At 45.0% G+C, this 27,103-nt stretch overlaps 1 protein-coding gene across 1 annotated transcript; it reads right to left on the bottom strand.

The window, feature by feature from the left end:
* Positions 1 to 1,078: 1,078 nt before the first annotated feature.
* On the bottom strand, positions 1,079 to 21,622 carry LOC308673734 (aspartyl aminopeptidase-like; the record flags this gene model as incomplete). The annotated part of the gene is made up of 6 exons (XM_081337662.1): positions 1,079 to 1,950; positions 2,467 to 2,634; positions 3,159 to 3,260; positions 3,892 to 3,931; positions 15,166 to 15,326; positions 21,452 to 21,622. The coding sequence occupies 6 exons, from the start codon at positions 21,620 to 21,622 to the stop codon at positions 1,900 to 1,902; spliced, it is 693 nt and encodes a 230-aa protein (XP_081193788.1). The 3' UTR covers positions 1,079 to 1,899.
* Between the last annotated feature and the right edge of the window lie 5,481 nt (positions 21,623 to 27,103).

The raw sequence follows: 27,103 nt of genomic DNA, 5'->3' as shown, positions 1-27,103 counted from the left end.
ATATGTAGTACCATGAGTGATTGGAGTAACTCACTTATTTATCCTTGTGGCTGTGATATCTAATGGTTCTAATCTGAAATCATTTATAATTACTATTAACAGCTGCCTAGAACTGCCCAAGCAGTAAGATGGACACTATATCAATTTAACAATAAAAGTGTGTAAAAGTAGAGAAACTTATCCAAGTAAAAAATGTAGTATCAAGGATGAAACTATGGCAGCCACATGCCTCTGCATTTCAACATGCCTTTAGAGTAAGGGGGAGGTGTTACTTTTGAGTGGTATAATGGTTTCGATAGATGAAACCATTTAAAAGAACTTCAAGGCAAAAAGTCTTCCTTAAAGATATATTTTATTAGGAAACAAAATATCGGCACATGCATAGGTGAACCCAAGACTAAAAATCCCCTCTCCTTGGTTACAAAGTTACTATTGCAATTCCCACCCCAAATTGCTGTCATAAATCACATTCACTGATTGTTGCAAAATGTGGGTCTCCTCCCAACTCCCCAAAATGTTATCAGCACTGACCTTGTTTCTCACTGAGAACTACACATCCCCTACCCCTCTTCCTTCATCTAAAATCTCTAAACTAAAATGTGGCAACAAAGACAAAATGAAAATGGCCTCAGTTTGGTTTGTCACAGCATTGACAAATGGGTTAGATAGAGAAAGAAAACAAAAGAAAACAGTACGATTCCACTGAAGACTGTTAGAACCTGAAACCTTTTCAAGGACACTATAACAAGTGTGGATTTGAAGCAGACGGTTCCCATAACAAAGTGAACTTGTTTATATGAACTATGTAAGATGTTGGGGGTTTGGCTGGGAAAATTATTTTTTAAATGTGATTTGGTGTTGGAACCTCAAAGTTAGTTTTACTTCAACAATACCATGCAGTTTATTCAATAAACAGATTTTCAGAGATGGAATGAACCTGGAGTTTTATTTGTATTCTCAAGCTGGATGTTGACTTTAAGGTAATGCATACCATATTGGCTTTTTACTCTCAATAGTGGTAAAATAAAAAATCATAAAGGTCATAGAAATTTTCCTTCAATCTTGTATGGCACTTAATATCTTCTAGAGGTCACAAACACCGATCATAAACTGGTCGTGATACCACTAAATTGTCCAGAAAATCTATTTCTTTTGCTGGCTAGAGAACTAGGGAGTTGGATCAACACACCTAGAGAGTATCAGGTTGGGGAACGCTCTTCTGTGATAACAGATGAATAGAATGGGGTGACAGTGACAGGAAATGTTCCGCCAGCATCTTTGCTGCACTACTTCTGCTAGTATCAGCCAGGTTTGTGACTCTGGATTGCTCTTTTCCCCACATAGCTATATTTTAAAATCTTTTGATATGCAAAGAATATGCAATAGCCTCACCCTCCCATTACGATCTGATTGCATACTTAAAATGGTCATCTAAGAACGTAATCTATGTGGAGCAGTTCTGCATACGTGACCTTCGTATGTTACTTGAGAAGCCAGCATCGCCTTGCTATCTTCACAGAGCCTGTGCAAGCAGGGGGTGTGGGAGAGGAAGGAGAAACTGAGATCTGCATCATTCGGCATTTACCAACACCAGAAAGTCATCTGTAATTTTACTTCCCACTTGAAATAATTAAAATTATTCCGGGGCCCAGTATTTAAATTTCACCGTCTTACTGTTGACAGAAAAAAAAGAGTTCAAAGGTTATTTTACGCCTCTTGGGCTCAGCCATAATAGTGTAAATATGACTAGGAGGTAATTTCTGTTCTGAAGCGAGACAGAAAAACAAATGAAAACTCAGCAAGCCTCTGAACTGCACAGAGGTCACTGGATTAAAGCTGCTTTAATTATTATCCAGCCTAAGGAAAAGGGAGAGCCTCTTTCAGCATTCAGGCTGCCCATCAGCTGCTCAGAAGTGCCTGATCCAAGGTGGGAAACAGATTGAAGAAGCCCTGGGAAGGAGAAAAGAGAGAAGTCAGGGTCAGAGGGGATGCAGAGAACGGCTCTCAAAGGGAAAAAAGCAGGCAGCTATCAATACATACAATGGCGTCACCATGGCAGCCAGAGAATCGTGAGGCACAGTGTTACCATGGAAACCCATCACTGATTCAAGGCCACCATTGTAGCCATGGCAACATGAAGACAAGATTACAAAGAAGAGCTAGCGAGTTACAAGAACCAAAGCCCAAACCTCAACCCAGGAACTGGGAGTGGAGGAAGGCAGGGATTAGGACCTGCTCCCATCTCACAAAGAACCCATTTGCTTCTTTCCTTTCGCGCTCTCAAATCTGCTACCCGAGTCCTGATTGGAGGGTGCTTATCTGCAAAAGGGCTTTGCTACCCTACCTAGGTGCTTAGATCAACCAGTCTTCACTGGGAGGTGGAGGGCAAAGGAAAGAAGAGGCAGTAACTTTGCATGCTGTCTTCAGCCCCCTTCCCAGGACGGAAGCACCCAAGCTGTCGCCTACCTTGAAGAGAGTGATGGTTTGAAGAACCCCTGAGGTGCAGCACATCTCACGAATGGAGTGCATAGCTAATTGTGGGCAACCCATATCAAGAACACGCAAACCAAGGCGGGAAGCCAGGATGGGTCCAATGGTTGTGCCACAAGGAGAATCATTTCGAACCATAAATTCCTGTAACCGACATGAGAGAGAGAGAAAAAAGAGCAGACAGCTGACAAATCTTTTTGATAGCAATGAAGGAGGGAGAGCAGGCTATAGAACTGAATCTTTTGAATGGGGTTCTCAGATCCTTGGTACTGGCCAGTCCAACTCTACAATCAAGCTGAAGTTTCTAATGTGGACTGAACCACCAAATGAAAAGGGAACATCTTCAGAGGGAGAAGCCCTTCGTTTAGCATTTAACTATAAAGCCCTGGCCTTATCTCCCGTTCCTGGCAGGTCGGATGATTTACCCCCAGTGGAGTGTACAGTGATGTAGCGCAATGGCAGTTCGTAACGGCTGAAGCATCATGCAGCCATTGGCACCATGCAGCCAACCTTCTGGAAGCCTGGAAATTAAGTGGGTCAGGCCTGCTTAGTACTTGGGACAGAGAACCCCAGGGAGTACCAGAGATACGGGCTAGACTGGGAGTCTGTGTAGTGATGCCAATGAAAGTGCATGGATAAAGGGAATCTTTACTTTTTAAAATGCTTACTTGTAAAGGAACGTTGACACGAGTGGCAATCTCACGAATCAATGCCTCCGTGACAGCAGTGGAGGCATAGCGTTGGTTGCTGTTTATTTTCAGAGCAGGTCCCTGCACAGCAAATCACCAGACTGAATTTCCAGTTTGAAAATTTGTTATTTGTTAATTCTACTTGGGCTTTCTTGAGATGTGCAATTGTTCCACCCTAACAGGAAGGGTTCGACTGGTGCTTCCCACCAGATTCTGAACTCTTAAAACTCTTAAAAATGATACATCTCTTCACATAAATAATTTACTGATGTAAGGTACAAAATATATAAAAAGAGAGCTTTCCTTCCCATCTGTGTGCTTTTCTCCAACTCGCCTTCCATCTCTTTATCTGGGCGAAGCACAACTGTTTTGCTCAACAGGAAGGAAGATACAGCTTCCAACAATCAAAATAATTACCTTTAGTATACTTTCCCACAACTAGGCCACCAAAACAACAGCATAATCTCCAGAAAGCGCTTTTCCACTAGTCATCTGCCATATGGAGTATCTCCTGAGCCCTCCCCAATCCTGAATCTATTCAAAACGGTTATCATTGTTTTGAGCACTCCCACAGCTGGCTCTCAAATAAGAAAAAGAAATCTCCATTTCAAGAACGGGTTTTGCATTTGAATCCGCCCCTTAGTGAGTTGTTCCTGTGCTGCTTGCCTAGCTTTCAAAAACACGCCCTGGCCAACTAGTCCGTGTTACCTACCTTGTGAAACTGTGGCCGATGGTTCTTATCATGCTTATCCCTGCAAAAAGAACAGCCTATAGTAAGCACTTCCACTTGGGCCTGAATTTCAAAGATCACAGGACAGAAGGAAAGAGGAGCTGTCGCCGTAAAGCATTCAAACCATTTTTAATAGATGAGACAGACTAGCCCTTTCGACAGAACCAAGGAAGAAGTCTCTGTGCAGAGATCTTTCATTAGCACAGAACCTCTGGCCTGGAGAGAGAAGTGCTTCAAACGATTAGAATAAAATTACTTTATTCTGCAGCACATCAGCAACAGGAGGAAGGAGGCCATCTCAGCACCAGTTCTGAAAGATGTTTCAAGCTTGAAAGCACACGGCATGGAGGGCTGCACGGACCCACTTGCGTATTCAGGTTGACTTTTTATCATACAGGCAGTTCTCGCTTAACAACTGGTTGCCTAGTACCAATTTGAAGTTATGGCAGAGTTTATAACCTGGTTTGCTTTACAACTGCCCCATGTATTTAATGACAGCACCAAAAAGAAAAAAAAGGTCATAAAGATGGTCACTTAAGTGCCTTGACTGGCACGATGGAAATTCGGGGCTCCGTTGTGGTCCTAAGTTGAGGACTACCTGTTCTCTTTTTGGCAACTCCAAGGCTTTGGAAGAAAGAGGGCTTGCTCATGACTCTGCCCGGAATCCTGGCTCAGTCCTTTAGAAAATAAGTAAACGGATCTGTTCTAAAAAGTTAGCCACTTTCTTTCTTCTTTTTTTAAAAATAAGTCTTTTCTTTATATTTCATGTTAAAAACACACACCATACACCAGCAAAGACAAAAAAACATACAATATACAGAAAATGAAGAAATCAAAAAATTGGAAACCATTTAAAAAAATCAATTTGTATCTACATCTAAACTGACAATTATATTCCACTCACTAAATCTCTTATAACTATCCAGCTCCAAAGCTTATTCATTAACAAAAACTATATCACTTCATTTTTGACCAACCTCCAAGCCACCCTCATTTCTTTAATCTTTTATCCATCCAAATATACCATTTATTCCATGATAGAAATGCTGGTGTCTCTTCTTTACCCTTCAACTTCTTGGTCAATGTGTCTGCTTCTGCACAATCAAGTATTCTCCTAATTATAGCTTCATCCGGCGGGGTATGATTTGCCTTCCAAAATTGAACATACCCCATCCTCGCCGCCATTAAGATATGTAAAACCAAATACCATATTCCCCTCTTAATATTTCCAGGCCTGAAGCCAAACAGATACGTCTCTGGTTTAAGATCAGCTAAACACCCTGTGATTTCCTCTATCCATTTTTGGATCCTCCTCCAATATCTAACCACTTCTGGACATGTCCACCATAAGTGATAATACATGCCAGTCCCTTTACCACACTTCCAACAATCGGCTGACAATCCGGGGAACATTTTGGAAAGTCTAGCCGGAGGGAGATGCCATCTATGAAGCATTTTGTATATGTTCTCCTTATATGACGTGGAAACCACCAGCTTCATATTAATCCACCAAATCTCTTCCCATTTCTCAAGTGGAAGTGCATAACCAAAATTCTTCCCCCAGGCAATCATCGCGTCTTTTACCACCTCCTTCCCTACTACCCTGATTAGCAACAATTTATAACACTTAGATATCATCCCTTTCTCCGGACCCAGCAGAATCTTATCTAATTCCTGCAGATTCAGATAAATACCCCTTCCTTCCTTCCTTATCCTTCTTATACCTTGACTGAATCTGCAGGTAGGCCCACCACTCCAATTGAAACCCTTGCTGAGCCAAATCTTGTCGCGTTTTGAGTTCTCCCCTGCTATCTAAAAGTTCTTTGTAAGTTGGTCTTCTTCCCTTCTTAAGTTGGGTCGGATGGGTCAAGGCTTCCAAGGTTGATAACCAACACGGAATTTGCGCATAGTACTTGGCCCTTATCTTATCCCAATTCCGAATCAGTATATCCCTTATGTAATGATGAGTAAACTGTTTGCTTGGAGGAGTACCTTCCTGCCAAAGAGCAGCATGCCATCCCTGCAACAAATCGAATCCTTCCAAACTCAACAATCAATTATTCCTTAAACTTATCCATTCCTTGCCCCAAACTAAAAGGGCAGCCTGATAATAAAGTTCCTAATTCGGCAGGCCAAGGCCCCCTCTTTCCTTGATTTCTTGCATCATTTTTTCCCCAATCCTGGGCTGTTTCCCCTTCCATACGAATCTAGAAACTACCCCCTCTAACTCTTTTAAAAATTTCATCGAAAGTTTAACCGGTGCTGTCTGGAAAAGAAAATTCCATTTCGACAAAATATAAGATTTCACCGTGGCTACCCTTCCTAATAATGACAATTGTATCCTACCCCATTTTCCCAAGTCCATTTTTGTTTGTATCAGTAATTTAGAATAATTATCCTCCCTAATACTTGAACATCTTCCCGTCAACCAAATTCCTAAATATTTCACCTTCTTCACAATTTTAAACCCTGTAGTGTCCTCTAACATCTGTTTACTTCTATTCAAAAGATTTTTCGTTAATATATTCGTCTTATCTTTATTTACTTGTAGACCGGCCACATTCCAAATTCCTCAATCCTTTTTAGTAATTCCGTGCTGGATTCCAGAGGGTTTTCCAAAACAAAAACCATATCATCTGCAAACGCCTGCAGTTTGTAAATTTGGTCTCTTATCTGAAGCCCAGTAATGTCATCTTTCCTTATTATTCTTAATAGGGGTTCTAAGGTTAAAATAACTAAAAGTGGGGAGAGTGGACAACCCTGCCTAGTGCCCTTACAGATATCAAATTTGTCAGTTAAATTCCCATTTATCAACAATCTCGCTTCCTGCTTAGTATAAATAGCTTTATTCATATTACAGAATTTAGCCCCAAAGTCCATATGTTCCAACTGACACAATAAGAAGTCCCAATTTACCCTATCGAATGCTTTTTGAGCATCGATAAATATTAAAGCTAATTGTTTATCTGGTCGGCTTTCATAATACTCCAGAACATTTAATATAATTCTGAGATTATCCTTTATTTCTCTGGTGGGGAGGAACCCATTCTGGTCTGTGTGTATGAATTGGTTTAAGTAAATTTTTAATCTATCAGCAATCATTGTCGCAAATATTTTATAATCTCAATTAAGAAGGGATATTGGCCTATAATTTTTAATATGCTTCGAAGGGGAATCATCCTTAGGGATCAAACTAATATTTGCCTCCAACCAAGTTTGCGGAACTATAGCCTTATCCAAAATTTCATTAAATAGATCTTTCATATGTTTTCCAAGCGCTTCCACTAATACCTCATACAATTCTGCAGGAATTCCGTCAGTGCCTGGGTTTTTTTTTGACATTTCTATTGTCTTACCGCTTTTTCAATTTCTGCTATTGTTATCTCCTGATCTAAGGCCTCTTTCTCATTAAGAAGTAACTTAGGAAGGTCTGACTCCGTCAGGTAATGTTTAATCCTCTCCTCAGGAACCTTTTCTTTCTGATATAATTATGTAAAAAACTCAGCCGCTATCTTTTCTTTCCCTTCTTTATCTCCTATCAGTGTCCCCCTCTTATCTTCTAACTGATCAGTTCTCTTTCCTTATTCTATAGCTAAGCCATCTCCCTGGCTTATTGGCATATTCAAAATAGTTCTGCCTCGCCACCCTAATTTGACTTGCTATTTTCTCTTGATCCACAAGGTTGATTTTATGCCTCCAAAAATCCACCTGCTCCTTCCCATACACTTTCTGTGGGTTTACCTGAAGAGCCTTCTCTGCCTTAGTAAGTTGCTCAGCAATTTCCCTCCTACTTTTCTCCTCCTTCCTACGTTTAATTGCCATCTGTTTTATTATCAAGCCTCTCAGATAAGCTTTAGCCGTGTCCCAAACTATTCGTAGGGGCATCCCTTTCGTCCTATTTTCTAAAAAAAACAGGCTCATCTCTTGTTTAATTTTTTGTACAAAAACCATATCCTTTAGAGCCTCCAGGTTCATCATCCATCTACTCCTCACTCTACTCCTCCTTATCAACGTAATAGCCACCAGGTTGTGATCCACCCATTCGTTCGTCAAAATCATGGCATCTTTCGCATAAGATATCAGCCCATCCGACAACCATACCATATCCAACCCTTCTTTTTTTCCTCAGCAAACGCTACAAATAATTTCCCTAGTTTAGGATAATTCAACAGATTAGTTTGGAATTTCTTAATATGAGTTTCCTGAAGGCATAATACATCAGCTCCACATTTCCTTAATTTAGTTAAGATATTTTTTCTCTTAACAGGAGCATTAAGACCATTAACATTGAGCATCAGAAAATTCACCCCTTGACACATACTTACGTGGGGCCTTAGATTTGGTAGTCTGTCTAGTTACCCTCTTGTATTCTTCTCCCTTTGCCTCTCCATCCCCCTCCCCCCTCCCCCCTCCCCCCTCCCCCCTCCGCTCCCCCCGGATTCCTCTTTATCTGACTTCTACTCTCCACTTCTCCATCACTCTCCTGATCGCTAGTCCCACAAAAAAAATTATAGAAATCTTGTGCGTTTTGTAGACTCTCAATCTTTATCTTTCGGTCTTCCAACATCACCAGGAGCCTCTCTGGAAGCAGCCATTTATATGCCACACCTTTTTTTCTCAATTGCGAAGTAACAAATTGATAGCGTTGATGTTGCTCTCGGACCCTTCTTGGTAGTTGCTTAAGAATTGTAACCGGATGGCCTTTATACTGAATTGGTTGGTCTCTAGCTCTATAGAGCACTTCATCTCTAAGCGCCTTTTTGGTAAACCTAACGTGCACTTCCCTAGGGAGGCTGTATCACCTGGCATAATTAGTATTATTAGTATTACTGTATTTTCCGGCGTATAAGACGACTTTTAAACCCCTGAAAATCTTCTCAAAAGTTGGGGGGTCGTCTTATACGCCCAATCGCCTTATACGCCGGAAAATCAGTGGGTGGCGTCTGGTGGGAGCCGGCAGGGCAGTCCTGCGCACGCGCGCACTCCCCGGCTGCTCCTTAGCAGCTGGGGAGTGCGCGCGTGTGCAGGACTGCCCTGCCGACTCCCGTCCGACGCTCTTCGCTCTTGAGGCAGCTGCTGCCTCAAGAGGGAAGAGCCGGCTCCACGCTCTTCCCTCTTGAGCAGCTGCCTCAAGAGGGAAGAGCGTGGAGCCGGCAGGGAAGTCCTGCATGCGCGTGCGTGTGCAGGACTTCCCTGCCGGCTCGCTCTTCCCTAAGAGCGTCGGACGGGAGCCGTCAGGGAAGTCCTGCTCCTGTCCGATGCTGTGCTTCCGCCGGGCGGTGCTGGCCGAGACGAGCCAGCAGGCAGCCGCCGTGAGCGCGGTGCTGAGGGGCAGCAGCCCCACGCGCAGCAGCAGCCACCGGCTCAGCAACAGGTCCGAGCGCAGGAGCCGCACCGCCAGGCTGCCCAGGAAAAGCAGCCACACCGAGAGGCTGCACGCCCAGTCCAGCTCCATGAGGGGCAGGGCGGGAAGCCGGTCAGGAAGAGGGACCGGGAGCCTGGGCCGAGTGCGCCTCGGCCGACAGTGAGAGGGAAGCGGCACCTACTGCCAGCATCAACACCCCTCCGTCCTGTACACTCCCACAGAGAAGGCCTCCTCAGGGTGCCACCGGTCAGAGAATGCCGGCTGGTGGCCCCCAGGGGGAGAGCATTCTCAGTGGGTGCACCAACCCTCTGGAACTGCTTGCCTACCGAAATCCGGATGGCCCCTGACCTTCGCACCTTCCGGCGCGACTTAAAAACCTACCTGTTCCAGCAATCCGGCCTGGCCTGATAGCCCTTGGGGTTTCATTTGTTTTTTACCATTGTTTAACTGTATACTTACCTTGCTCTGTACACTGCCCCGAGTCCCTCGGGAGAAGGGCGGTATATAAAAACAAACAAATAAAATAAATAAATAAATGAATGAATGAAAAAGAGGCTGCGGGCGGAGCTGCCCCGCCCTGCGCCGAATGGGAGAAGTTCAAGGCCTGGGGGGGGAAAGCAGGAGGGGCGCCGGTCGTGGCGGGTGGCGGCTGCCCTCCGGCACTGCCTGCTGCCCGGGAAACGCTGCGTCTCGGGGGCCAGCAGAAGCGCAGGAGCAGTGGGACGGCTGGCGGGGCCAGTTGGGCCTTCGCCTCCTCTGCGACGGACAGGGAGGGCAGGGCATGTAAGTATTTTCCGGCGTATAAGACAAAAAACCTTGAAAAACTTCTTAAAAGTAGGGGGTTGTCTTATACGCCGGGTCGTCTTATACGCCGGAAAATACGGTAACTCGAAAGGCCTCATCAATATCGCACCGAACCTCTTTTTTCTCTTTCCCCACCAGGTCTGCGATCATTTCTCCTACCACTTCTTCCAACTGTTCTTCTCTGTCTTCCGTCACGTTTTGGAAGCGCAAAAAAAAGGCCGCTTTCTCCATCTCCAGGTACACCATATCATCTTCCAGCTTCTTGGATGCTTGCATGCACCTGTGCTCCCATTTCTCCATCCCCTTCTCCATATTCTCAGAGTCCTTTTCTACTATTTTTATTCGCTCTTCATGCGTATTCAGGGTCACCTGGACTACACCCAATTTTCCTTTAATTTCCTTCATCTCCTCTCTCATGTCCCCCAACTCAGCCCTCAGGCTGTTGAAATTCCTCTCCATTATGTCCTGCATATTTTCTAGCATCGTATAAATCCCTTGAATTGTAGCAGATTTTTCTGTCGCCGATAAGCTCTCCATCAACTTCCTAACCCCTGGTGGCGTCGTAACCAGAGAGGCCACTGCTGTCAAGGAGGGGGCCTTCTTTAAGGTTTTAGTTGATGTTGTCGTTAAAGACATTTCAGTTTGTCCCAGGAGGTTTCTCCACACTACTATACACCACAGGTGTATAGTATCCTTCCCAGATACTTTATCACAAACTTGTCAGGGCCAACACCTAAACTACCAATAACCCCGTACTTCCTTCTAATAAGTCTTCTGCCACAACTTATCTAAACCCGTTCTGTAAATAAATTTCACTTCCACTCTTTAGGTTAAAAAAAAAGTCACATCAATATCCGTCAGTTAAGAGCAGGATTTCTATAAGTCCGTAAATCAGTACGCTAGCTTTTTCAGGGGAGAAGAAGCTTCCACCTATCATGTCATATTTGTAAACAAGTCCATTGAAGCCTCTGATCAGCATTTGGATCCACGGGAGCAGAAAACAAAAGTGGTAAAAAAGAATTGTTGACAAAACCACCCCTGATAACTGGCTGCCACTCCTTTCACTTCTGCTTAGCGCCCCACCGGCGCGCTTGCTCGGAAAGTCTTTAAACTCACTTCTGCTCTTTCTCGCTTCCCTGCTTCTTCTCAAACTGCCGAGTCATTGGCTTCGGGGCTGCTAAACCGCAGCCCTCTTTCAAGCCTCCAGATCCTCGGGGTGCTTTCTTTCTTCCAGCGAGGTGGTTGCACCACACCTCGCCTCCGAAGATGCCCCCTCCGCTTCTCCCAGCCTCTCCGAGGCTGGAAACGGCAGAATATCGCTGCAGGAGGCCTGTAAAACAACAAGAGGCTCGGCCGTCTATCGCCTCCCCTCCCAAGGCAGCGCCAACTTTTCAAAAGTTAGCCACTTTCAAAGGAAACCAAAACCCAGGAACAAAATGATTTCAATTCAGTCCAATAGTCTGGATATGCTGTGCATTCTGTCACACAAGAAATGTCAGCTGGTGAGGACTAGGAGATGTGCCTTTTCTGCCGTAGCCTCTGCCTTCTGGAACATTCTTCCCTCAGAGCTGACACTGACCCTGTTGGCCTTTGATAAGGACCTGAAGGCCTGGCTTTGTCCCTGGGCCCCCGAGTGGGTGAAGGGTCCCATTTCCTGGATATATTGACATCTATGATGATGGTTTTTCCCCTCTTGCCATCTATATTTATTTTTGTATGATATTGGAACTGTTTCTGTTTTATGATTGTTTGCTGCCCTGAGTCACTTGTTTTATGATATGGGTTCCCATAGAAATTAAATATTCACTTGTTTTAAGATATGGGTGCCTATAGAAATTAAATATATACATACGTATAGTCTCTTGTTTTAAGATAGGGATTCCCATACAAATTAAATATATACATACATACATATGTAGATCTTTGGTCATTTGGGTTTTTCCCCACGTAGAATTGGAGGTGTTCTGATTGGGTCTGGATGGGCTGGTCTCAGCTGCCAGCCTTAGACCTGAACTGGTGAGTTGTGCTGCTTTTGTTCGGCTCCGTGTTTGTGGTGGTGCCATATTTTTATAGTGGGTGTCAGTTTGCTTATTGTGTGGTTTGGAGGGGTTTAAAGTGGCTAATGTTGCAGCTGTAGTTAGGTTTCTGTTTTGTGGTTGTGCGTCGTTATCATTGTGGGTTCAGATTTGCTTTTTGAATGGTTGTGTGGTGATGTCATGTGATGTTATCATGAGTTTGTGTCTGGTATCATTCTTGGTGGTTGGGACTCATCTGTCAATCAAGGCGAGTTTCCAAATGGCTGGTAGGCGAGAGGTATCATCTCGTTTGTTCATGCTGTGGGGGCGTTTTTCTATCTCGATGGCTTCTCTGATTATTCTGTTGTTAAAATGTTCAATTTTGGCGATAATTCTGGTTTTTTAAAAATCAATTTCGTGTCCCGTGGCTTTAAAGTGTTGGAACAGGGATGAAGTTTGTTCTCCCTTTCTGAGTGAGTTCCTTTGCTCTTCAATGCGTGCACTTATTCTTCTGTTGGTCTGTCTGATGTATGTGGTGGGGCAGGTGGGGCATGGGATTTCGTATACTCCTTGGTTTTCTAACCCAATTATGTCTTTGGGGTTTCTTAGGATGGTGGATATTTTTCTGTCTGTGCAGAATGCTGTTTTGATGTTGTGTTTTTGGAGGATCTTGCTGATTCTGTCTGTGGTCCCTTTTAAGTATGGGAGGAGGGATTTGCCATTTTCTTGTTCTCTGTCTTGGATTTTTGTGGGTGTCTCTCTTCGGATTAAGTTGGTAATGATGTTTCTTTGGAATCCATTGGCTGTTAGTACATTAGTGAGAGTGTGTAGTTTGGTTTTTAGGTGTTGTTCGTAAGCTAGGTGTTTTGTTCTGGAGATGAGTGTCTTGGCTACGGAGTTGATCTGTGCTGGGTGGTGGTGTGAGAGTACGTTCAGGTAGTGGTTTGTGTGTGTTTTTTATGGTAGATAGTGTGTCCTAGGGAGCCATTGGATTTCTTGTAGACTAAGACATCAAGGAAGGGAAGTTGATTGTTAGCTTCTGTTTCCATGGTGAATTGTATTTTGGGGTGTAGGCTGTTGAGGTGTGTGAGGAAGTCATCCAGTTTTTCTTTGCTGTGTGGCCAGATTACGAAGGTGTCATCTACGTATCTGAGCCAGAGTTTGGGTTTGTGGTTGGATTTTTCTAGAGCGAGGGTTTCAAAGTGTTCCATGTAGAGGTTTTCGATGACAGGTGAAAGGGGTGATCCCATGGGTGCTCCTTCCATTTGTTTGTATCTTTGTCCATTGTAGATGAAGTATGTGTTTGATAGGCAGTGGTTGGTCAGATCTAGGATGTGTTTTGGGGGGTTGTATTTATTTAGGATAGCTGTCAAGGCTTCTTTGATTGGCACTTGGGTGAAGAGGGATATGACATCGAAGCTCACAAGTAGGTCACAGGGCTGTAAGTTTAGTTTACTTATGACCTCTATGAATTGGAATGAGTTTTGTATGTGTGAGGTGATGGAATTTGCGTAAGGCTGTAGTTGTTTGGCAAGAAATTTGGCTAGATTTTGTAGAGGTGAGCCTATGGAGCTGACTATGGGTCTGAGTGGGGTTCCTTCTTTGTGTATCTTGGGCAGACCATAGAGCTTAGGACATCTGGATGATTTTTCTTTGGGAATAATTGTTTGCTGGATCTCTTCACTGATGGGGGTGGCTTTTATTTTGGATTTTGTGGTTTTTTTCCAGGTAAGTGGTGGGATCTGTCTTGAGGAGTTTGTATGTGGAATCTCGGAGTAGGTTGGATACTTTGGTATGGTAGTCAGATGAGTTCATTACCACCGTGGCGTTGCCTTTGTTTGCTGGCAGAATGATTATGCGGGTGTCTTTTTTTAGGTTAAGTAGTGCTGTCTGTTCCTCTTTGGGTAAGTTGCTTTTGGGTGGTTTTCTGGTGCAGACGATGTTGGTAACTTTGAGTCAGATTTTGTTGGCATTGTCAGGGTTAATTTTGGTCAGGCTGGATTCGACTCCACATATAATGGTTTCCGTGGGGATGTGTTTGGGAGCGACTGCAAAATTAAATCCTTTAGACAGGACGTTGGTTTCGGCTTTGGTGAGAATCCTATCTGAAATGTTGTGCACAGTTTGTTTCATGTGTTGCTGTGAGAGAGGAGGGGTTTGTTTCTGGCATTCTTTTAGTCTTCGGAGTTTATTGGTGTGTGTGTCTGTTTTGTAGGCAGTCTCTGTTTCAGCTCTCCAGACAGCGATTTGTTTGAATTTGTCCCAAAGTGTGGGGTGGATCTTGTTGCTGAGTATGAGGTGAAGTGTGAGGAGGTCTCTGTTGATTCGGTCCAGGAGGAATCTTTTTGTGTGGAGTTCATTTCTGATTAGGGCCAGTTCAGTTCTTATCAGGATGCATTTGATGGCTGCAGAGTTGGAGTGGAATTTCAATTGGAAGGATGTGGGGATTAAATTTTGATCTCGGCAGTTGCGTAGGAATGTGAGGTCACACAGAATGGAAGCTCTTTGTACTTCAAGTATACATACATATATACATGTACATACATACATGTATACATACTATACATACATACCTATATTGGGGAATCGTCTATAATTTGAAGAGGAGTACCAGTCCTCTACCTCGTGATATACAAATAACCCCAAAGTGATAAGGAGATTTTAAATACCCCTTTGCCTCTTCAGATATGGAAAAAGTACAACAGGCAGCTTACAAGAGAGTCTGAGGGTTTTATTATTCAAGTAGTTTTCCCTGTTAAGGTTCATACAATCTGAAGGATGGAATTGTGCGTAACAAATGAAAATAAGTTTTTTGAAAGCAGCAAGCAACCTTGTGACAAAATGTATATAAGCAGGGCTTTTCTTCTCATAGAACGCTCAGAACAGAGTTCTGGCACCTTTTTTTGGATGGAACCTTGTAGGGTAGGCAAGGCGGGTTGTATGACATGTGTGAGTTCCGGCACCTTTTTCTTTTACAAAAAAAGCACTGTATATAAGAATGTCCAATACTGAACGACATACTTCCCCAGCCCTGGTACACTATCTCACACTCTCCCTTAGTAACATACTTACGCATAATTGGGGTGCACCGCATGAGCCATATCTGCACTGATCATGCACAATTTGGGCACTGCTTCCTCAAATGCTGTAAGGTTCTGAGGTGAAGCTGAAATGCGACGAAGAATAAGCTCCGTGAGGAGGGATGCAGCCCCTTGAGCGCTTTCTGAACCAACCTGCCACAAAGATGCATTCAAAAGGTGAAGTATCAAGAAGCGTTTTGATGCTACCAGAATTTTAACTGCCATCCCAATTTGGAGATCAGCTTTATCCCCTTTTACCACTTCCAGTTCTGCTGCCGCTTCTTATCTGTAGCTTACTTTGTCCACAATCCTCCTACCTTATGATTGATATGGTTACTGTGGGCAACGTGCTACTCTTGTGCACTATTTTCTGACATCCACCTTTTAAATCTTCCTTTGGGTGGGGGCTTCAGACCTCTTTTTTAAATGCCCACCCCATCCTCTAAATCAGAACAATCTTGGACTGGTGTAAGAGACGAGACTTAAAGAAACTCATTTTATTCCTTAAATTACCTCCACTCCCGGGCTGAAATATTTGGTCCCACTCTAGTTAACTCATTGCATCACCAGCTAGGACCTCTATCAGTTTTGGATGTCAAAGGGTTGAAAAGACAAGGGACCAAGGTGAAGAGATGAGATAGGAAACACCTAAGGATTTTCAAAAATAATTTCTGCTGGCTTTCTCCCGGGTTTATGAGTTAGTATCTGTCAGAATGCTGAACCTTCTGGAAGATTAAAGCCTAGGACTGGAATGATCTGCAGTTCATAGCTAGATCATTTATACAAGAAGAAACCTGAATTAGACCTCCCACTCAATAAGGAAGTCTATTTGTAAGTCTTGACTAAGTGTTCTTCCAAAATGCCCATCTGGAAAAACATACCAGCCTAGGAAAATAAGTGTTTTGATTTCTCTCCAGTTCCTTTAAGCTCTTTGTAGCTACAGTACAGAAACAACTCCTCTGAGCCCAATTCTTAATACTACCCACTTCTATGTCAGAAATTCACTGCACTGGTAGAAGTAAGGGGGTAATAAAACTGTAAATAATAGATACTATTTGCTAAAAAATGCTGACCTGTATCTAAGTTGGCCAACTAGATTTGTTAAATTTCTCCAAATCTTTCAATTTGTACAGTTCGTCTCCTGTCCTTCTAAAGATGCTGTTAAATGTTAATGCTCTGTTTGTGTAAATGTGCAATTACTTTCACTTCCACATGTAAGTGGCACGATTATTCCCTTTTGCTCTGTTTCCTAGAGAAACATAATTTTAGTATTTGTTCAGTCGATCAACCTTTGTGGGATGCTCTGCTTGTCTCTACACATTCAACCTTCATGGAACTTGTTGACACCAAGCATGTCTCTGTGTATGAAAGAAATGCATTCCATAGTTTAGGAGGGACACTGGAGAAGCTCTCCTTTTTGCCAGGTAAGTGAACCTCTTGACTGCACTCTCAACTTATTGCAGGATCCAGTCTGGGTTGGTCACCGGGACCAAAGGTTTAGTCTTCCACACTTTCAGACATATGCTGGACTCCATCCTCAGGGAACTTCTCTCTCACCAGAAGAGGTGGTTTGGGCTACTCTAGTGCATAGTCCTGGTGACCAACTCAGATTGGATGCTGCACCATTAACCCGGGACTTTAATTGTGTGGTAAACAAATGGTATCAGCAGAGCCTGACAGAGTGTCAACATGGACATGACTGAGGGTGACTCTTTTTACCCTATTTTGATTTTCAAAAAGCTTTTGAAAGAATTTTTCATCAAAGGCTGTGTAAATTTAATGGATATTGGTTAAGAGGACCTGTCTTTTTATGGATTGCTAATTAAAAAAGAGAAAGCAAAGAGTAGGAATACATCAACATTTCTTTGGTGTAACATAGCAAGAAATGGTGTCCCTCTCTTAAACACCAGCTGCCTGCAATTAGTGCAGGTTCGAGTCCCACCAGGCTCAAGGTTGACTCAGCCTTCCATCCTTCTGAGGTAGGTAAAATGAGGACCCAGATTGTTGGGGGCAATTAAGCTGACTTTGTAATAATGCCGCTTGGGGTGTGTGTGAAAGCCCTAATAAGCAGGCATATACATAGAATGAAGGCTACTGCTAAGCTTGTAAGCCGCCCTGAGTCTTCGGAGAAGGGCGGGATATAAATGGAATTAAAATAAAAAAAATAAAAAATTCAAGTTAATTCGAGCTTAATGGGGGAGATCCCACTAACCTCCCATATACACTGATGGGACTTGGTCTGTAACTGATCATGCAAAGGAATGATCAAATGGATAACCAGTATAGATGTCAACTCAGAATGTGGCAACTATGAAAAAGGCAAATTCTGCGTCCTGGGTCATTAGGAAAGTGACTAAAAATAGAAATTTCAACATCTATAGAAAGCTTCAGTACATCTAAGTGAATACAGTAGTAATAGTGAATACAATTCTGACTTCCACATTTGAAAAATGGTTAACAGTGCTAGAAATAGTACTGTACAGAAAATGGCTTGAATATTATCAAAGGGCGTGAATATCTTCTTAGCTTGGAGAAGAAAAGCAACCGGGGGCAATATGCTGGGATTTATAGAAAAACATGACAGGGAGAAGAGAGGGAGTGGGTCTGCCTTCCTTCCTCAAATACTAGGACCAAAGGATATCTGAGAAAGCTGATAGATAAAGCTACAAAAATTCCACAGGACTCCATTTTTGTGCAACACACTTTATTCTTCAGAGACTAGTCTTCTTAAACAGAAATACTCGAGGTAGCACATAATGAAATGTGTGCTGGTTTCATCACAAGAAGAAATATCAAGTTTTCGATCCAACCTTTATCTATCTCTATTCAACAAGGATATATTACCATACTTTAATGCCTTCAGCTCTTCATCTAGATCAGACATGTCAAACACAAGGCCCGGGGGCCAGATCCGGCCCGCAAAATGGTTTCATGCGGCCCCCGAAGCCACCCTGGAAACAGTGAGGGAACGGCCCCCACTGCCTTGGCCCTGGCCCAGAGACCCTCCTTCTGCCAGAGACCCTCCGATCTCTCCGACTCCTGCCCAGGCCCCCATAGGCACCCTTGATGCCAATGATGTAGAGCTGGCCATGCCCACCCAGTAGGCCATATGCACTCTAGCCACGCCCACCCAGTAGGCCACGCCCACCCAGGCCACTCCCACCCCCAGGGCAACCACAATGCTGATGTGGCCCTCAGTGAAATTGAGTTTGACACCCCTGATCTAGATGTTATCCACTGTTTAATAAACTCTCAAGTCCTTAATAAATCAGTTTCACATAATTGGGTGATCCAGAAATATTGGGAATGGAGGTCCCATGATTGCCAGGCATCTTGATGGCATGAAACTTTGGGAATCACATCTGGAGAATGCAAGGAAGAGATAATCTACACTTGCAGGCTTCTTATTGACACACTATAGGCTGGCTGTAATGGGGCTTCTTTGAGCCTTCCTTCCTTCCTTCCTTCCTTCCTTCCTTCCTTCCTTCCTTCCTTCCTTCCTTCCTTCCTTCCTTCCTTCCCTCACATTCATTCATTAATTCATTTTCTATAGCCACTCATCTCAATCAATGACTTTGGAAAGTCTATATCTGGTTGCATTTTTGAACATGCCGATATTATGTATCCAATAAACATGTTTTTTGAGGAACTTTCCTGCCTCGGAGTTCTGATTTATTTAGTCTTATTAATCGGAACCTTGACCCTCACGATTCCTCCTTTGCAGTGCAATTACTTTTTCAAAAAAAACCACAAAATCGTACATGGGTGACTTTCATGATGACACTTCTAAGATAGTTGTGATTGTAGTACAGCTGGCTAGTACAGTTTCTTATAACTTCTTAACAATCATCCTTTGAACTTCAATATTAAATTTAGGTCTCTCCCTCCAAACTACCCTCATAAAATAATATTTTTTTCCTTTTGTATACATCCTTTTTTAAAAGTCTAAATTTTTCTTTAAACTAATAAATTATTTTCTTTAACTTTCTCTTAACGCAAATACTCTCAAACAATTTTAAATAATATTTTTCATATTAGGTATATATATATATATATATATATATATATATATATATATATATATATATATATATATATATATATATATATATATATATATATATATATATATATATATATATATATATATATATATATATATATATATATATATATATATATATATATATATATAGTTACATTTTCAAATTTTAGATTGCCTTTCTTTTGATTACAAATATTAAACAGATAAAAATCCATCCTAATTCCAGTTAACTCATTAAGTTTAAGTCACTCCTTCCAGCTTGTCTTCATGGAGTAAAATCTTTTTCTTCTTTGGAAAGTTTATCAAATAGTTATAAGCCTCCCTTTTTCTCAAGGATTTCTCAACCTTGATGATGTCCTTAAAGAAAAAGTCCCAAACTTGTCCTTTTAAAAGTTGCAGATTTTCTTGAAGCTCTTCTTTCAGTTGTGTTGAGAGATTTATATTAAACTATTGTAGTTAGAGTTGGTGTCAGGTTTATATTCCAAAGTTGCAGCTGACTCTTCTGCATTTTCAGCTACTTGTAAAGATGCCTCAGTAGTTTGGTAACTTTCTACATGTTTGCATCTCTAAAATAGTTTGCATTTTTTAAAATCATCCTTAGAGCACAGCTGATCTACAAATTGGTGGATTTTATTTAGAAAATTTTCAGATACATCTGTAATAATTTGCTGCTCCATCCTGATTCTCTATTTGGTTAGAGTAGCTTTTTTGTAAGTCACTTAGAAATTGCTAGCCGTTCAGGAATCATAAAAATCAGAAAGTTTTAGCCAACACAGCAAAGCAGGTCAAGCAACAAATTACTACAAATAATAAATTAAAAACACAACGTCCTGCCTCTATATTTCTCCATCAGTTTTTTTTTTTTGCTCTACAGTACACTTCCTTATTTTGGCTTGCCTTGGCAACTTTCATTGTTTAACACTGAAGTAATCCCCAAAATGGCACAGATCTTCAATAAGGCATGGCAGGCTGTGACTAAAGAGACCCTGTCAGGATATTGATTTAAAGTTTAACCAGCTGATGTAATGTAAGGTGAATGATGTAATGTAAGGTGAATGATGCAATGTTAGGAATGACTCAGCAGGAGTCTGTATCCCTTTAAGAGCTTGAGCATGAAAGGGAAAGCCTTGCTTTCCCTCTCATCTGTTTCCTGATGTAATTGCTGTGTATTGGAGTTTGCTGAATCACCACATGTATGTATTTTGTTCCCAGTGTATATTTGTAGATAGTGTGTAATATAAACCACATTTAATACAAACCACTGGGGTGGGTACAGCTTCCACATGACGCGTCCGGCCCACGGGCCTGCAGCTTAATACCTCTGGTTTAGAGGATAACCAGCTGATACACGTGAGGGGTCTCCAGTCTGCTAAGGAGTGCTGGGAAGCTTTGCGCGGTGCGTACGTGAGAGGGACTGTGAGCAGTAAAGTAATGTTGACAAGAAAGCTGTATAAAGCATAGCTGAAACCAGGAGAGTGCATGTCTACACATTTGTAGTCCATGAAAAAGACATTCCTAGAATTAGAGGAAGGAGGAATGACTTTTACTGAATCACATAAGGTGTATGTGGTGTTCAGTTCATTGGACAATTTATGGGATGTCCTAGTGACCAGTTTAGAGTCCATGCAGGAGAAGGACTTAACCATAAGTTACCCTCAAGACAAAACTTGTTCACCGAAAGTCTACAATTCAAAAAGAGAATAGACACAAGGAATTTAATAAGGGCAGGCAATTTGGACTAGTTGATGTGAATATACAGCCATCAAGAGACAAAGTTACTTCTCAGCTGGGTGAAAAAAGCAAAGGATGTGTGCCAAAGCCAACTGTTGCAGCCAAGACTTGTGAACAAGAGCGCATGAACATGCTCCAGCGCTACAAGGCTGAAAAAGAACTTCACAGTGTCACGCTGCATCCTTGATGACAAACCACAGACACATCCAAGGTATGAGTGACATTGTTTATTCTTCTTGCAACCAAACAGAAAGACTAAACTGGAATAAAGTCAGCGTTGGCAGCACCCTGCTTCAACACTCCTTTAACGACAACACACCTCGGCCCCACCCCAACAAAAACCAACATCCGCCCACAATCTGATAAAGACCCCACCCATCTCCTCCCTGTGCGCTTGCTCCATGCTTCGCGTGACAGTGGCAACCGTTTGGTGAGTCCGCCAGACAACACCTGGCCTAGTCCCTAAATCCCCTCATTGCGCTCGCCTGTCCATCCCATTCACATCCCCACCACCCGTGCTGCGCAGACCCTTCCTCATGTGCAAACCCTCAGTCCCTGTCACCCCTCGCCCCACGTCCCTGGATGGGGTTGGCCGAGACCCCACTCCCACGATCCCCACCCCAGTCCTGCCGTCCACTGTTGTTTCCACCGCCCCTCGCCGCGTCCGCCTCATCCCCGCCATTTGTCCAACCCGACAGCCATGTCCTGCCTTGTCCACAACAGCTGTTTGTGCCATTCCAAATTGGTCACGGCTGGCCGGTTGCTGGAGAGGCCCGAGGACCCTTGTCGGAGGCCCAACAGAGTGAAGAGACTGTGCAGATGCGGCTGTCAGCTGTTTGGTGGCTGCCTGCGCTGGCCCTAGTTGTTCGGCTGCTGCAGAGGCGTCCCATGCCACGTGGGCAGCTGGACGAGCCCTTTGCGCTGCTGTGGACCCGCTGGCAGGAACCGGAGGCTGGCAGGCACGTCAGGAGGTAGGTATCCCCAGACTGGCTGGTGTCCCCCCGGAGGAGTGAAGCTTCCCCGGAGAGTGGCGAACCAGCGAGGCTCGTCAGGCGGCTCCCTCTACCAAGGACCCACCTGAAAGGCAAGAACGGGAGAATGGGTGTTTACAAACTACTGGTTCCCTCTCACCACTACCTGGTTTACCCGGATGTTTGCAGTGAAACGCCGTGACTAATCGGGTTGCCTGAACGTCCCCTTCCACCACCCATGATGCCTCTGTCACCGGGTATCCTTTCCACAACACTAGGTACTGTATTTGTCCCCTCCGTACCCTCGAGTCAAGGACTGCCTGTATCTCATAATGATCCCCATGAACCGGACCTGGAGCTCCTCCACCCACCACCTCAGGCAGTCCCTGAACAGGCTTCAAGAAGCTGTTATGGAAGACTGGGTGGACTTTCCCCAGGAACTTTGGTAACCTGAGTTGCACTGTCACGGGGTTAACCATTCGGACCACTTGGAACGGACCTAGGTATTTGGGTCCTAGCTTTCTACTGAGTATTTGCAGTTGTAGATACTTAGTAGAAAGATACACCCAATCCCCTGGCTTGGGGGTTACAAACGGCTCTCGCTTTTTATCCGCTTGCTCCTTGGTCCTAGCCAAGGCCTTTATCAATGCCTTTTTAGCGGCTTTCCAGACCCCCTCCATCTGGCCTACCCACTCTCTGGGCCTGCAAGGAGCTGACATTCCCTGATCGTATTCAGGGATGGGTACAAAGTCGTAACCTGCTACCACCCTAAAAGGTGTCAAACCCATGCAGCTGTGAACAGCATTATTATGAGCGACCTCAGCAAATGCTAATAGGTCCACCCAGTCTGTTTGCTGATACGTTACGTAACATCTGAAAAACCGCTCTACTGTGGTGTTGGCTCTCTCAGCTACTCCATTGGTGCATGGGTGATATCCTGAACTCAGTCCTTGGGTGGACCCGATATGTCTGATAAACTCCTTCCAAAACCGTGCTGTGAATTGTATTCCACGATTGGAGATTATTCGTCGAGGAACTCCGTGCAACTGGTAAATGTGGGAGAGGAACATCCTGGCTAGTCTCCTGGCCGACGGTAGTCCTTTGCAGGGGATGAAGTGTGCCTGTTTTGAAAACAGGTCCACAACTGTCCAAATCACGTTATAGCCCCTGCTCTCTGGTAGTCCCACGATAAAATCCATAGCTATATCTTGCCATGGTTGCATAGGATCAGACACAGTCTGCAGTAAACCCAATGGTTTTCCTGTACGAGGTTTCGCCATGGCACACATATGGCAGTTCCGGACGTATTGTTCAATGTCTGCCTTCATACATGGCCACCAAAACTGCCACCGTGTCAGGTGTAAAGTCTTGAAAAAACCAAAATGACTGGCCTTTTTGGCATCATGACACCGGTACAGAATAGTAGGTCAAAGCGCTAAAGGTATGTACAATCTGTCCCCATGCCAAGCCAAACCATCATGTAGAGTGAGAAGACCAGAATGCTCATTCAGCCAGGCATTCTTTTTCAATGCTTCGCACAAAACACGGGATAAATCATCCATCGCTTCGCATACTATGTGTTTGTCGTCTGTTGGGTTATCTGGTGGAATGAGTGCCTGGACTACCTCTTCTTGTTTGTTGTCATATTGTGGTGGGAGGCGTGATAACGCATCGGCGAGAAAGTTCTTTCCCCCCGGAACGTATTTCAACACGAAATTAAAGCGTCGGAAGTAAATAGCCCACCTGATGTGTTTGGGTGCCAGTTTCCTCGGTGATTGCAGAATTTCCAGGTTTTTATGGTCTGTCCACACTTCAAAGGGATGGGCTACCCCCTCCAATAGATGTCACCATGTCTCCAGGGCTGAGCGAACGGCAAATGCTTCTTTTCCCCATATCGCCCATGCGTGTTCCGTGGATGTCAGTTTTTTGGAAGAGTATGCACACGGTTGAAGTGCACCATCAGCGTTTCGTTGCAGTAACACAGCCCCCACCGCAACGTCACTGGCATCCACTTGGACCACAAACAGTACGTCCGGGTTAGGATGCGCTAATACAGGTTCTCTAGCAAACAGAGCCTTCAGAGACTCAAACGCCTGTTGGCACTTAGTAGACCATGCCAATTTCAGCCCGGGATGTGGTTTCTCTCCAGATTGTCATGTTCGCAACAGGTCCGTTAATGGCAAGGCTATCGCAGCAAAGCCTGGGATGAATTGCCGGTAAAAATTAGAAAAACCCAGGAAACTTTGCAGCTGTCTATGCGTTCGTGGTGCTTGCCACTGCTGAATGGCTTCCACTTTCCAGGGGTCCATCTCCAACCCACCTACCAATAGCCGATACCCCAGGTAATCCAGACTGGACCTATGAAACTCACATTTCGTGAGCTTCACGTATAAGCGGGCAGCCAACAATTTCTTCAGAACCTGCCAAACAAGGGTGACATGCTCCTCCATAGTGTTGGTATATATTAAAATATCGTCAAGGTAAACGAGTACCCCTCGATACAGGTGTTCATGTAGTACCTGATTTATGAGTTGCATGAATACTGCTGGGGCGCCCTGGAGACCAAATGGCATTACCCGAAACTGGTAGCTGCCCAGCGGGCAATTGAATGCTGTTTTCCATTCTTCCCCAGCCTTAATTCTTACCCTATAATATGCTTCTCGTAAATCTAATCTCGTAAATATCCGTCCTGTTGACAGGTGCGCCAGTAGGTCCTTCATAAGGGGTAGTGGATATAGATGATCGATGCAGACCGCATTGACACTGCAGAAATCAACGCACATACAGATTGTGCCATTCTTCTTCTCCCGGAACAATATAGGCGCTGCTATTCTGGACCGGGCAGGCTGAATGAACCCCCTCGCGAGGTTCTTGTCAATATATTGTCTCAACTCATGCATCTCACGGGGTGTCAAGGCATACATACACAGTTTCGGCAACTTAACACCTGGCTCCAATTCGATAGCACAGTCTGTTGATCGGTGCGGTGGCAGGACGTCACACTCCCTTTCGTCAAATACTTCAGCCAGGTCGGAATAAACCTGTGGTATTTGAGTCTCCACTGCCCCATCCACCCCTTGGACCTTCTCGTCTGCTTGCCGACCATCAGGCCCCACAAAAGCATGGCGTGGTGGTTGTGGACCCGTCCCAAGATGTAGACAACACCCCCCTTCCCACCATATCATAGGGCCCCACTTGTCTAACCAAGTGAGCCCCAGGATCACCGCCTCTGTCATTGACGGGACCACAATAAAACGCAACACCCCCCAATGGGTCCCCATTTCCAGGCGAACTGGTTCCATCACATGGGTCACCGGTGCCCCTCCCAGAAGACACCCATCCACCTGTTGGAAGCGGAGAGGGGTTTTCATCTGTCTCACCCCAATGCCTACCTGGGTGGCAATTGCCTGACTGATAAGACATCAGGTACTGCCTGAATCGATCAGAGTCGAATATTCCCCCCTCCGACCCATCTGAGGGCTTACAAGCACTATCAGGACCATGAAGGGCACCACTGGGGCACTTACCATAGGGTCCTCCTCCTGCTCCTCCGGACTATCATATGGTTCAGGTTCGTCAGCGGCCAGTGTTTCCGTCCTCGGTTGTGGTGTTGTCTTGGGTGTAACAGTCAACAACTGATGGGCCGCCCTTGACCGCTCCACTGACTTTCTAGCTGTAGCACCCTTCCCAGACATGGTGGTTGGGCCCGCACAGGGCGCTGGAAGTGGGCATTCGGCGGCCCGAAGTCCCGGCTGATCACACCGGAAGCACCTGATGACCGGCCTTGACGGTGGTACGGGTGGTTTTGCTGTTGTTGCCATGGACCTCTGGTCCTCCTCCTTTAGTTTGTTGGTGACCCTGCGAGGTCCAAACGCGCCCTCCGCTCGTCCCCTACACTCCCGTAGTCCAACATCAAGTTCAACGGTGACTCGGAACCATTCCAGTAGTCTATTGGGAACGCCCTATACCACACACGCCCTGCGCAGAGCTCCGTCCAACCCTGCCTGGAAATGGTGTATCAAGAAACGTTCCGGCCATGATCGTAGCTTGCGGGCCACCCGCCGGAATTCACCGAGGTATTCCACTGCAGGCCTTCCTTGCTGTCATAGCCCTACCACCTCCGCCTCAGCTATGTGTGTACGGGCCACGTCCTCAAACTGTGTATGCAGTGCATCCAGGAACAGACCTACATCAGCGAATTCCCTGGCATGTTCACTGTAGAGATCGGCCGCCCATGCCGCAGCCTCTCCATGCAGGCTCGCGGTGACTGCCACCACCATGGCCCATTGAGATGCATAGGCCGTGCCGTACTGATCCAGGTGATGGATTGTATGACTCAGGAACATAGCGAGCTGGTTGAGATGCCCGTCATACGTTACTGTCAGGGGCGGAGGACCCCAAACCATCCCCGGACCCCAGGCTCCCCCCTGGGGTCTGGGTCCTCTCATAACCGGCACCTGTTGATGCCCAACCATTGGTCTGGTGGAACCGCCGTCTGCCGCCGCCCACCCATTTGGTTCACTCTGACCTGTTGCTCTTGCAGGGGTCTGTACAGACCGTTCAGGCCCCAGAACTGTCGGCTGAGTTGGCAGGCCACGAAACCTCGGGCTGGCCAAACAGAACCTAGACTGGCCTGACCGAACTGGCATCGTCCCCTTCTGTGACCATTGTCTTGACTCACGGCCCGGTGTGGTGGGCGACCAGGACGCTGGTTCTTGGCATCCGAACTCTCCAAACCGGTCCCTCAAGACGTCTAGCGTGTAAGCCCCTGGTGCCGTGGAGTAACTCCATTCCTCGCCATCGTCCTCTGTCATCTGCCGCTCCCTCCAAGCCGAAGCCGAACGCCCTGAGCGGGAAGTCTTTCCATGAGCACGGTCCATTTGGTCTAATGCAAGGCTAAACCACCATTCTCCGCTCCGAGCCCGGGGCCCTGTTTCCAGGACTCCATCACTGTCAGACATAGGAGCAGTACCCCTGACCTTGGGCCTTACCACTGGCTGGGTCCCCTCCAGTCTAGCTGGGTCCTGTGGTGCTGCAGTAGCTCCCACAAGCCCTTCCTCCGCAGCTGCCAGAGTAGTCCCTTGTGGTTCCTCTGCCATGCCAACCACCAGGGAAAACGCTGACTTACTGTCACGCTGCATCCTTGATGACAAACCACAGACACATCCAAGGTACAAGTGATG

The sequence above is a fragment of the Vipera berus genome (genome assembly GCF_964194415.1).
Source record: "Vipera berus genome assembly, chromosome: 1".
NCBI lineage: Eukaryota > Metazoa > Chordata > Lepidosauria > Squamata > Viperidae > Vipera > Vipera berus.
Note: the sequence above shows the minus strand (reverse complement) of the source record. Positions and strands in the feature narration are given on the sequence as shown.